Genomic DNA, 12,988 nt, shown 5'->3' with positions numbered 1-12,988 from the left:
CTTTCTCAGTGAGGCCATATATCTCCCAAACCCAGGTAACTCATTTGGAGCACTCCAGGATGCATCAGGGTGTCTAGTCAGGGGCAAACATGACCCCAGAAGTCCTACAGACTGACAGAGACCACATAAACACACTTCTGTCCAACTATCAGCAGAGGACAACAAGAAATTCTGTGGTAGCTGACATAACTAAACCATGTGGCTGCTTTTCTATGCTCCCTCCAAACTTCCCCCGCCTCAGCCAACAGGCAGAATTTATTTTCAAAGAGATAATTGACTACATTTTACAGAAAGTGGAATTTCTACATGGGAAACTTCCACAGACTACTGGTTTCTGTAGGACTCCTCCTACATTTCTAAACCAAGAAGCCAAAGCATCACTTACGGTATTTGGGCCTATTTAGACATCCTTCCCCTTGAGGGCCTGAAGCTGAAGCGATATTGTCAAAACAGCATCCGTACAGGGAACTGCGGCACTCGCCCGAGGGGGGCTGCTGGGACAAGGCTTGGCTTGCCTTAGAGACAGGAATTGAAAGCCAGAAGTTATCATGCACACATGAGGACAGTAGCACATGCAAGGCACCGTGTCTAAGCTGTTGGCTGCAAGAGGCCAGCTGTTAGAGGAACTGCTATGTGGTCTTTTTGCCTCATAGAGGCTTTCATGCTGGGAAGGGGTGGGAAACTCAGCTGTCAGTGATGGAGCCAAGGCTGCACTTCTCTGCAAGACAGACCTCACCAGCCAAGCAGCAGGCTGTGTTTTTCAGCTGGCCCCACTAAGCACCCCAGGCTATGAGGCAAATTAGCTCCTGACTAATTCGTTCTCAACTGATCTGCAGAGTTGACAAAGGCAATAAAGAGGGGCCATGTTTTTCCCATTTTTTCTCCTAGAAATTGGTGGCAAGTTTCTGACCGACAGAAATTTGGTTACTCAGGATTATTCAATCAGTTCTACATGGGATGCTCTTCTACCCCTCGGACATCTCCCAGCCACCCGCTCTGTCCCTGGCTTACAGACGATCACAGCTGGATGCCCCAGACCGACCAGGAGCAAAGTGGGCCAAAGGGCTGATGCCATGCCTGTAGTATTGGTTCTCCAGTTTTACAGGCAGAGATGAAGTACAACAGAAACCCACAACCTGAGTCACCAGGGTCAAATCTGAATCTTTGTATCTGGCAAATGGCTAGAACACAGAGGGTTTTGTACTTACTATTGGAGCAGCTGCAGTGGGCTGATTTCTGCTTACTTGAACATCACGGTAATATTGTGGGCATCCCATGTTGTTTGGACCCCGGGCAGCTGATACTCCATCAGGACAGCATCCGTACCTATGGGCAGAGGCAGAAAGGCTGCAGCAATACCTGACCTGCCTGGCTCAACAGGCACAGGCTGTGAATTTCAGCCATCCCCCAGGAAAGGCAATGCCACCCTGCTCAGGCCTATCTACTCCCAGCTACCTGTTTCGGTGACAAATGTTGAAGGGGCAACCTCTCCCCAGAGGGCCTGAAGCCGGAGTGTGTCCATCTGGGCAGCAGCCGTGTGGGCTCTGGTGACAGTCCTGGGAGCCGGTCCCAGCAGCGCGGTCCTGAGAGGAGCTGAGCTGATGGGAACCCAATGAGCGTGACAAAGACTCCCAGCGAACAGGCAACAAGTTGATGCCATGGTCCTGGCTGGGTGGAGTGTGGTGATTCCCAGAAGTACTATGGATTGTGGAGCTCCCAGGGAGCATCCTTTCATCACTAGAATCTGTGGAGAGAACTCCTATAAGCATGCAGGTTAGCATCAAAATCTGGTCAGTTTTCCTCACTTCCACCTGCTCATGGCTAACACAGCAGGCTTTTCCATATCAGGATTTCACCTGAATGTGTGTCTTCTGGTCCACTCTTCTGGATTCGGTTGTGCTGAGGTTATTTTGCTCGCTGCCCTGATCATTTTTCCTGTTGTCCCATGACAAACGACCTGCCACATTACTGTGGTACCCTCACATGATCCTTTCTTCTTCCTATGATCTGCTTTGGGCAGTATTTGCATTTCTCTCAGCCAGCACTTAAGACATGCTGCCAGAGCCTGGGATCTGTACACTGTACAGTCTCTTCTGCATCAACAGATTCAAATACTGCTCTACTGTTGTGTAAAAGAATCTACGCTTTGTCCCTGGCTCCACAGATTTCTAGAAGCCCACGAAATGTAAGAGAGAATTAAAGAAAAAGAGGAATCTTTCCCTTACCACACTCTGTTTCAAGTCCACCATCACCAAAAACCCAAACTAACCAAATTCTTCCAAACCTGTGGCAGGGTTCTTTGGGTTGTAACGTGTCAGCAAGGACTGGCGAGCGACATCATATCCCATAGTGTCCTGCATACTGGGGACCTCTGCAAAGAGAGACATGCACAAAAAAAAGTGCAGTCAGTCCAGCTCTGTGTTCTAATAATTGCAAATGCATCCAACAGTCTAGAGGTGATGAAAGTGCTTTTTTTTCTCCTGGAACAGCTGCTGAGCAGCAATTGGATTCGACTAGATTTCTAGGACAACAACCTGCAACAGGCAAGCTGACAAAAGTCAGCATTTCAACTCTGACATGAAGACTAGACACAGACAGCAAACAAAATCTTCTGAGCTGGTCCACAGAGGGATGAGAGCTGGCTCTAATTTTTGGTTACCGAGCCTGCACAGATTGCTGTCCTTTGTGATGGGGAGTGCAGAGGGCAGTCTGTAGCGTGGACTGGGGCAGAGCCATCACCCAGTACTGAATTCAAAATGAACACATACCAATGTTGTTCTCAAGCCTGTTACATACATTTCAAACAGCACAGGTACTGGTGCTCTGAAGATGTCGTGGTTATGTGCATGAAAGATAAACACAGGGGATGGAGACAGGCAGGTAAGAAGCTGAGAACAGCTGGTGCAGAGCTGGGAATTTCTACTCCTAAACAAAAGTGTCTTAGGAAAAGCTAGGTGTGCAGCAACACCACTCACGCTGTGGCAGGTAGCAGGGCTGCATGTTGCAGCTGCCCAGGGTGGCTGGTTTCTGTGGCTGGATGGCTTTGCACGTCTCAGGACTGTAGAATTTGGAGTCGCCGTCAGCACAGATGACTTGGCGTGTCCGGATGCCTGAATTGCAGCTCTTCGAACACTTGGGCACAGAGAAAAGGCACGTGAGCAGGCAACAGAGGCCGAATGCAGAAAGCCCACAGGCCAGAAGCGTGGAACAGCTGCATGATTAGCTGCAGGCTCAGCACAGCTTCCTCCACCAAGACAAAGCAAACAATACTTCATCTGGATTAATCTGGACAATTAGAAAACCGTACTTTAAACCATTTTGCCGAATGTTGCACCTAGCCCTGAAGCATTAGGCTCTGAGCCATGATCAGCCTCTAACATCCAGGTGAGCTGCTGTTACACACAGTGGTGTGTCAGGGAGCTGGAGTCAATGGTTTCAGCCTGGCCTGAAGGCATCTCAATACTATGGGGATCCACCAGCTGCAAGAGAGGCAGTTTTAAACTATGCACTCAAAACCAACAATTTGCAATGGGAAACCAAATTGGTGGCTTTCTTTAAGCAGCTAACTGGAGTTCCTCTCACTGGAAGCTGTGGATGAGGAGGGACCAAGGAGCAGCAGCTCAGCGGAGGAGAGAGGAGGCCGGTATCTGTGTAACCTACCTGCTCATGGGCAAGCTCTACAAACACTGAGAGAGTATTACTCTCTCTTAGGGTAGGTAGGAACCCTACCAGAAAGCCACAGGCCAAGAAAGATCAGTTTAAGGTATGCAGCTTCTTTAGCTGTTATTAAAACTTGGCCCACATCTCATGAAGAACCAGATGTAACATGTTTTAACTCAGAACAAGCTGGTCTGGTTAGCACAGAAGGGAAAATGTGTTTGAAAGTCACCTGGTGCATTTGATCTACCACTACCTTATCCCCCTGGCACTTTTCCCAGGTTGCACACAGTCTGTCTCCCTCCACAAAGGCAAGACTAATCCAGCTGAAGCACAGTTTATCTGAACAATTATAAAAATGTACTTTAAACCATATCATCAAACACAATGACCAGTCCTGAAGCCTGGAGCTCTGAGCCATACTCAGCCAGAGAGTTGTTGTGTTATTCATAGCGATGCAGCGAACAATTGGGAATAAGCAGCAAGAGTGGATTGTTTCAGTTTATTGGCTGCATTTTGCCACTGCCACTGAAACTATAATCCCCCCCTCAGAAGGATTTATTTTTGTAGCAGCTGCACACAAAGCAGGCAGCAGATTAACTGGAGCATCACTAGTGCCAGTTACAGTGCAACTGTGAGCTGAGGGATGGGTAATGAAGCAGTACATGCTGCCAGCCCCAGCCAGCGTGCAGGCTGCACAGATCAAAGCTGGCTTGCAATGAGCACAGCAATATAATCAGTTATTTTCGGACTATGGAAGCGGGATGCTCACCAGGCCCCAGTCTCCAACGTGCCAGCCAATTTCCTGGATGCAGTTCTCCTTAAGGCAGGGCTGGGTGGCCGATGGCTTTGGCTCCATGAGGCAGGCGAAGTCCTGAGCCTGAGAGCCCTGCTGAGTTCTGCAGGTCACCGTCCGGGTCTGAACCCCTTCCCCACAGCTGGCTGAGCACTGCAGAAAGGGGCCCAAAAAATTACAAGGAAGCACCTGGTTTCCACTTGCATTTCTAGGCTGTGCTCCCTAACATTAGGACAGAGCATCATTTTGAGATTTCCTAAAACAACCAATCATCGTCAAAATAATCTTCTGGGATGGGAGTTAGCAGAGTGGTTGTTTATGCTGTAGAAGAAACTATTAAGGCATGGCAGATAGGGTCTAGGAGATCTGGAGCTCGCTGGATGATTTTGGCATAGTCATATAATTTCTCTTGATCTCTACCAAAGAAGACATGGAGAATGATTTTGGAAAAACAACAATACAGCAGAATATATTGATAACAATAAATGGCAGGAAATACCTGGAACCTCACTCCAATTTAAAATGAGCTCAAGGTAAAGAATTCAAGATAAGAGAAAAAGATTTGGTTCTTGTATTTCTCATGTCTTCTGTCTGAAGGCCTTGTGCTCCATTTTTACAATGTGAAGCTGTGACACAACTTCTATACTAGTAACTGGTTTGTGATGTTTTCAGTGCCTTCTGAAATTCACAGTGGTGTTTCCTGGAATCCAGCCTACTTCTCTGTGAATTAGCAAGGTCTCTTACAGAGAGCATTAACTTGGGGACAGTCTGAATTACTTTAGATGAGCTTCCCAGCTGAGTTTCAGCCACTCATTTACTAGAGCGAACTTTTATCTCTGTCTCAGAGATAAAACACAATCGCTTTTGAGTACTCCAGAACGAATCACATAGGAATCAGTTTGTAAGAACAGGACACTTGGTGCCTTCTCCAGACAGTGCTCTTACTCCATGACCCTGAAGTCATATCTCATGAGAGGGAAAAAACAAAACAAAACAAGATTTTACAGTCTAGGTTATCATGCCTCTAAGTTGCATTTTATGTTGTTGCACCAAAGTACCACCACAAGATTGTAAATCGAATATTGCAAGCACGTATGTACTTCTTTTAAAAGAGGAAAATTCACTTGTGCTTTAGAGACTTAGTAGACACTACCTTTACTTTCTAAGCCCCTGGAACATAAGATGCCTTCTAAACTCCTGGCTGGCAGCACTGAGCACATATAGTTTGAATGGTTTCCTTTCCTGAAGATATAAATGCACACAGGCATCAAAAATGCACCACACAGTTGTGTTTGGAGAAGCCCTGCACTGACACACAGCCAACAGCAGGTCACCAGTATCTTGCTTACCAAATGCTGTGGTTTTAGTGCTGCTGGCCAGGGCTAGAAACGCTGAGGCAGTGATATGCATGCAATTAAACAGCACAGGCAGGAGCCATGAGCTCCTGTTTTATAGAGCCGGGAGTGTTGCTGCACATCACCCGCTGACGGACAGCAGCTCTCATGCCCGTCCTCTGACTTCACCAGGCCTGGCTCAGAAACTTGGCCAGGATCTGGTGGACCTGAAAAAAGTACAGGAGTGGGGTAAGGACTGAAGGACCAGAGAAGAAAGAACATGCAATGAGAGGAACAGAGGTGCAGGGGTACGCACATTTTTGAAGAACAAGGATGTGTTTAATAGGAGGGCACAGCTGCTAGCTAGCTGGAAGACTTGTTCGGAGGACTGCAGGGACAAATCCTGTACCTCTGCATACTACATATCTAGGGACACACACGTTTTACAGTCCCAGAAAAGGAGTCTGGCTCTTTATTTCGAAGCTTTGACATATTCTCCTTCAATAAATGCGAAGAGGCAGCTGTCTCTCACCTACAAACTCACCTCCGACCATGGCCCCGTGCTCCAGGTCGCACACTGTCGCATGTTGCAGGGCTGGCTGCTGCGTGGCTGCTGGGCAAAGGCCATGCACTCAGCGTCATCCACCACCCCTTGGGAGCTCTGACCGTCAAACACCACGCAGTAAACAGAGCGAGTCTGGGTGCCCCCACCACAGGTAGCTGAGCAGGGTCCCCACTCCCCTGTTTTCCACCTGCAGGTCACAGAATCAAGCAAACAAATAGAAGTCCAGCTAAACACTCCAGAGGCACAAGGGAGGTCAATGCTGTATCCCCTTTGTAATCAGGCAAGAAAAACATCCTTTTGCAGAGTAGAGTTAGAGGTGAGTTCCAATTTGATCAAGCGCTGCCCAGCATTACCGGCAATGCAGAGCAGGAGTCCCACCACAGAGAGAAATCCCCAACTATGCAACAACATTTGTTACGCTGGAAGTGCAGAGCTCTTCCAGAGGGGGAAGATGTTTTGCCATGGCTTTTGGTCTCTTGATATCTGCAAAAATGTCATGCCTGAATGGAACACTGAAGAAAAAAAAAATAAAGGAAGAAGAAAAAAGAAAAGCTATTCAGATCAGCTAGAAGAAAAACAACACACACCGGCCATCCGGAAGGACCTGGACAAGCTCAAGAAGTGGGCCCATGCGAATCTTATGAGGTTCAACAAGGCCAAGTGCAAAGGTTCTGTACCTGGGTTGGGGCAACCCCCAGTATCAACACAGGCTGGGGGATGAAGGGATTGAGAGCAGTCCTGCCAAGAAGGACTTGTGGGTAGTGGTGAATGGAAAGCTGGAGATGAGCCAGCAGTGTGCACTTGCAGCCCAGAAGGCCAATTGTATGTTGGGCTGCATCAAAAGGAGCATGGCCAGCAGGTGGAGGGAGGTGATTCTGCCCCTCTGCTCTGCTCTGGTGAGACCCCACCTGGAGTCCTGTGTCCAGCTCTGGAGCCCTCAGCACAGGAAAGACATGGACCTGTTGGAGAGGGGCCAGAGGAGGCAAAAAAAGTGATCAGAGGGCTGGAACAGCTCTGCTGTGAGGACAGACTGAGAGAGTTGGGGTTTTTTGGCCTGGAGAAGTCTCCATCCAGGGAGACCTTACTGCAGCCTTTAAGTACTTAAAAGAGGCTTATAAGAAAGAAGGGGACAGACTTTTTAGCATGGGCTGTAGCAATAGGACAAGGGGTAATGGTTTTAAACTAAATGACGGGAGAATCAGCCTAGACACGGGGAAGACAATTTTCACAGTGAGGGTGGTAAAACACCGGCCCACGTTGCCCAGAGAGGTGGTGGATGCCCCAACCCTGGCAACATTCAAGGCCAGGTTGGATGGGTTTCTGAGCAACCTGATCTAGTTGAAAATGTCCCTGCTCATTGCAGGGGGGTTGGACTAGATGACCTTTAAGGGTCCCTTCCAACTCAAACTGTTCTATGATTCTAACCACTCATTACACTACAGGCATTATCAGCAACAGTAAAACCAAGCCAAGACCTCACTCTGCTTGCAAACAATGCTAGATGCTCTCAGAGGTGCTTGCTAACCTTTTGTTGACAGCTAGTAGAAAGCTGGTTTATTCCTTCCATTGGCCAAACAGCAGCCCACACAAAAAAGCCCCAAAAACTTTAAGTAGGTTTTTGTCCTTTGTTTGGTTGCTGAAGCTGTCACAGAAATGATACACCCTTTCTAAAGGAAGGGTGAATGCTCACAAAACAATCTGATGGTTTGGATGCTATAATCCCTGCACTTGTCCACTCCCATGTCTCAGAGCTGCCTGGGTAGCCAGGAACACAGCTTACGTGGCCTGACTTCAGGGACAACATGATGTTCCATTACTGACTCCAGTGTGCTGTGCAGTCTAAAGCCCCTGGTGGTGCAAGAGGAGGATCGTGGTGATCTGCTTGTCACCTGCTGCCTCCCCTTGCAGTCAAGTCCCAGCCAGGGCATGAAGGCTGTATCAAGCGGATGGCTCACCTACAGCTTTCTTCAGTTGTGACCCAAGACATCTTGTCTGACACTTGTTTCATTTGCTTTGTAAGACAATGTCAACCCATAAGGCTGGGACCCTCATCAGAGAGCAAAGCATTGCAAGTCCTAAGCTATTTGCAGTTTGCTGAAGGACAATTGTTTCGGTTTTATCTTTTTAATTCTCATACCTCAGTGTACATTGTAAGTATTGTATCTGTCACATCCTTGTACTCATCACAGTATACAGGCACTTTTCTTTCTGCTGTAGGGTTCATGCTAAAGAAAGAACAGCTTTTGATGAACTCTGAGGCTTTTGCTATGGCACTCGGGGATCCTGGCCAATGTTTCAAACTCCAAATCCATCATGCTCTCTTCTCCTTTCTGTTCTTTTATCTTGATACCAAACAAAAACATTCTAGAACATCCCTTCACCTCTATACCCTGATTCCAGAGAAAAACCAATTATCAGTATAAGCAGCCAAAAGCTATGAAAAAAACCCATCCCCCTTCTCAGTCCCAGGTTACCACGAGCATGCACAACCACCTAAGCAAAGCTGTCAGCCGGCACCCTCCACCATTATTTTCACTGTCAAGAATCAAATGCAAAGCACCCACTGCTACCACCAGTGTCAAAGAGGAAAGCCCCCAAATCCCCACAGACTTCAGTGGGCAACTAGGTGGAAAGCAGAAGAGAGCAGCTGCCTTCCTGTGCTTTCTGCAGCCTCCTTTTCCTTGTTACCTCTTCATCTGAGAGCTCCGTGCTCCACTGTGACTCCAGGCTTGTGGCAGATAGATGTAAGAAGTCCTTTATACACAGAACACAGGATTTAAAGAACTTAAAGCAAGTAGCTACAGGCTACAGTATTCAGAAATGCACCCAAGTTGCCAAGTGCCCTCTCACCCACAACAGCACTCTCATAGGCCTCCACTGCACCCACCAGATGCACAGTGAGATACACAGTTAAGGCTCTGGGTGCAGCTCCGGGTGCTCACATAAGAGCCAGGTGAAATCAACTGCAAGGCTATGTCAGCAAGGGACAAGGTGGAAATGGCTGGGTAAAGGGGTCTGAAAATGCTGGAGAACAAAAAGATTCTAGGACCCAGCCCTTTCTAAGAGCAAGGACACTGTGAATGCAGAAATTACATAAAATGACACCAGCTCTGACCCACTCCTCTGTTTTTGCCAGCTCCAGCTGAAAAGAACAAAAACCAAAGAATCTGCTTCTGTCTCCTACATGGACTAGAGGACTGTCTTCCACAATCACATGCTGGAAAGCAAATTTAATTGGTCTATAAAATGAACATATGACATATCAAGCCTTGTGCACACAGAAATGCTCATCACAGTGTTATCAACATCCTTTGTCTTGGGCTTTCTCTAAGAAGTGAATTTCCTTGGAGAGCACCATGCTGGTGGAAAGCAGTAGCGAGAGAGTCATTCTTTCTCCTGGCTCCAAAAGCACCTAAGGAAGAAGTCGGAGTCCAGAAGAGGAAAGGAAATCTTACCTTTTTGTCTGGGGACACGTCTGAAGGCCACATGTCCGGTTATTGTCTGGTTGTGGTTTATTCCTGCACATAGAGTCTGGATAGATTTCATTGTCTATGGTACAAAACACCAAGCGTGACTGGAAACCTGAAGGAGAAGGAAGATAATATCTTGGTCAATGCAAGCCATGCAGGACTAGGTTTGAAATGCACTGGTGCTGGCAAGACAAATGTCTAAAGTCATGCCCCAGTCAAGCCGAAAAATTCAGGTGTGGTTCTTGGTCTGTCACTATATGTACAAATGATTCCTCCCAACAGTATGAGTCCATTGGAAGGGCAAGAAACAGAATAGTTCCATGTAGCTGAGGAACCGTGCATGGTGTGTGCAGTGCACAGCAGAGAGTTGGGGACCTCCTGCTAGACCCAAAAGGTCAGTCTCGTGAAGAATGGACACTGGATAAAAAACTTGTGACTCTTCTTGCTTCCTACAGGATAAGCATGCTAAGCAAAGACAATATCAGCTCCAACAACCACAATGAGCCAAAAGCTATTGACATGGCCATCAGCACAGAAAATCGGAAGAGGCTGATAGAAACTCTATGTACTTTCAGCTGGAGGTTTTTTTGTTTCATACTTTTGTTGCTGGGATTTGTTTTGCTTTGTTTTGTTTTTTAGCTTAAAATCCATAACTTCACCCATGGAAGAATTTGCAAACTGAACATGATATGACACCTCAGAAAATCTGACAGTCCCCCTGCAGAGGGGGAATCTTCCAGGCTGTGGTAGCAAGGAATGATGTGACTCAATTATGTAGGCCAGGTCAGCTTGGAGAGGACCCCTCAAGTGGTTGAAAACGCTTGAGAAAGACATAAAGAACTGGGGCAGAACAACATAAAACAAAGGCTACCTATGAAGAGCCTCAACAGATCCTAGTAACAAGTCATGAAAAATAAGACATGACAAGGCATGGGACACAGTCCTGTTGTGACTCCCCTGTGTGACCCTCCTTTGAGAAAACTTTAGCTGACCTGCTGTCCTGTGTCATCTTCCAGCAGGGGACTGCTGGGAAGCAGCTGCAGAGGGCAGCACACAGTCACTCTGCCTTCAGGGGACGGACATAAACCCCACACCAGCCCAGAGACCAGCTCCTGTCCCCTTACCTCCTCCACACTCGGAGCTGCACTCACTCCAGGAACCATAGCTCCAGCTGTAACCCGAGGCCTGTCCTTGAACGGGCAGGTAGTACTCATACTGTACCCCTGGGTTTGGCTCCTGGCTGATGAGCTGTGAAAGCATGGGAAAAAGTCAGAGAAATGGCAGCAGCAGCACTCTTCCCCTTTGAAGCATGTCCCCACTATGTCTGAGGGTCCAAGCTGACCTGCTTCCCTCCCATTCACAGAGCACTTCTCTAGACAGTATTTTCTCCTTGCCTTCTGTGCTACTGTTTACAGCATTATTTTTCAGAGAAGGGTGCATTCATCCCTCTCAGAGACCAGCTGCTCCTGTAACAGTAAGTGTACTTGCCTGGACTGCAGCACACTAGAGCCAGCAATACCCTGGAGCCTCTCCTTGCTCCAACCCCATTTGGTGCTGACTTGACTCTCCCTCTAAGTCAGCACCCAAGGGGATGTGCAGGAAGCCAACATCAAGCCTTGCCCTCCTCCTTTCTGGGCAATAGAACCAGAGCCCTCTGAGAGTCTGCTCCCTTCTCCGGTCTTCCCCATGCGGTCCCCACCAACACGTTCCCGCTGCACAAAGTGAAGGCTGATGCACAAAGTGAAGGCTGATGCACGAAGCGAGAGAGCAGCACCATCAGTAGGGGGCAGGCATGGCTGCTTACCTCAATGATGAGGGGTTCTGTGGTGGGGCCCCGGGCATGGAGCAGCTCTGGGGCCAGATCACCCTCCGAGCCACGTTCATAGTGCACAACCGTGCTGGCTATGTGCAGCGCTCGGCTGAAGTCAATTGCCCAATGCCCATTCAGATAGTACTCGCCTCGCACGTTCTTGACAGCTGGACAAACCCACACACACCAGAGAAGAAAAAACAGGAAATTAACACACCTATAACCTGACGCATGATTTGCAGGGTGTTGGCAATCCACAGAGCTTTTGGCTCCATCATTTGAACTGCAGCTCCTTTACACCAGTGTTGGAACCCTTTAAGTACAGTGACAATCTAATACAGTAGCATCTACCGACACAGCATAAGTTCACACATTGAAAGAGGACCATAAGAACTCCACAGGGATGCTCCTGTTTCAACTCAACACTGTATTGCAGGTGTGGCAAATAAAGGTGATCCTCCAACAATACTGTCCCACCATAAGATTGTCTTGCCGGAAGCTGCTCCACATTCAGACAGTGGTTCTTGCAGCTTTGCTGCAGACCAAGCACTTTTTTCCTGCACAACCAAATGCCTCCAGCATATTCTGGTGCTGTCTCTGAAATCCCCACTGTCAGTCACTGAAGCACAGCCCATGTCAGCCTCAGTCCCACTTGCCATTAAGATATGAGATTCATGCCCCACTGCCTCTACATCACTATCCTGTTCATCAGACATTCTATTCATAAGACAAAGAACTTTGTGCTGAATTTGACTTCCTACAAGGGTAAACATCATCAGTCTGATTTATCCAAAGCATTGAGTGATGGAAGATTCAGAAAGCAGAAGAATATTTGCTTTCTTCACTGGAATTTCCTCAGCCTTGGCCAGAAATCTTGGTGAGGAGATTTCTCCCTCTGTTTTGCCCTCTGCAGCATGACCAGAGTTTGAGGTTGTACAGACAAACACCCAGAAGATATCTATGGGGAAAAGAAGCCCATCCCAAACTTTTGGATGGCAGGAGTAGTCAAAGTTTACATTCACCAAGCAAATGACAGAACTCATAGCCAAAGTTTGCTGTATCAACTAGACTCCTTGCAGGTTTCGGGCAGGAAGTCTGAATGTTGTTTGGGTATTTATATTCCCCTCTCAACAGAAAGATCACCACAGGAGAGAAAAAGAGTTAAACCTGAAGCCCAGGGTTGAACACCACTAACACTTCAAGGATATTCAGCATTCAGATCCTAATTTTCAGATAATTTTTCCCTCTGCTGTATGAAGCCCTCAAAGTAATCATCCTATAACCCAACATAGCTGAAAAAAAAAATTAACACAATGGCTGGAATCCAAATGGACTGAAACACAGGTTCTGACATAA

General features: G+C 47.6%; 1 protein-coding gene across 3 annotated transcripts in view; it reads right to left on the bottom strand.

Moving 5' to 3' along the window:
* Positions 1 to 12,988, bottom strand: part of PAPLN (papilin, proteoglycan like sulfated glycoprotein) — a 57,344-nt gene that overhangs the window by 13,953 nt on the left and 30,403 nt on the right. For 2 of the 3 annotated variants that reach the window (XM_065064505.1, XM_065064506.1), the window contains exons 9-18: positions 11,627 to 11,799; positions 10,947 to 11,070; positions 9,808 to 9,934; positions 6,332 to 6,539; positions 4,430 to 4,606; positions 2,976 to 3,132; positions 2,285 to 2,371; positions 1,456 to 1,744; positions 1,209 to 1,326; positions 386 to 515 (exon numbers count right to left, since the gene is read on the bottom strand). In XM_065064505.1, the coding sequence (XP_064920577.1) occupies positions 386 to 515; positions 1,209 to 1,326; positions 1,456 to 1,744; positions 2,285 to 2,371; positions 2,976 to 3,132; positions 4,430 to 4,606; positions 6,332 to 6,539; positions 9,808 to 9,934; positions 10,947 to 11,070; positions 11,627 to 11,799 (1,590 nt within the window). Of the gene's footprint in view, positions 1 to 385; positions 516 to 1,208; positions 1,327 to 1,455; positions 1,745 to 2,284; positions 2,372 to 2,975; positions 3,133 to 4,429; positions 4,607 to 6,331; positions 6,540 to 9,040; positions 9,107 to 9,807; positions 9,935 to 10,946; positions 11,071 to 11,626; positions 11,800 to 12,988 lie in introns of all 3 variants that reach the window. The other variant, XM_065064504.1, reaches the window with a different exon arrangement.

The sequence above is a fragment of the Columba livia genome, chromosome 5, assembly GCF_036013475.1.
Source record: "Columba livia isolate bColLiv1 breed racing homer chromosome 5, bColLiv1.pat.W.v2, whole genome shotgun sequence".
NCBI classification, from domain to species: Eukaryota; Metazoa; Chordata; class Aves; order Columbiformes; family Columbidae; genus Columba; species Columba livia.
This window is presented reverse-complemented; position numbering and strand designations above follow the sequence as displayed.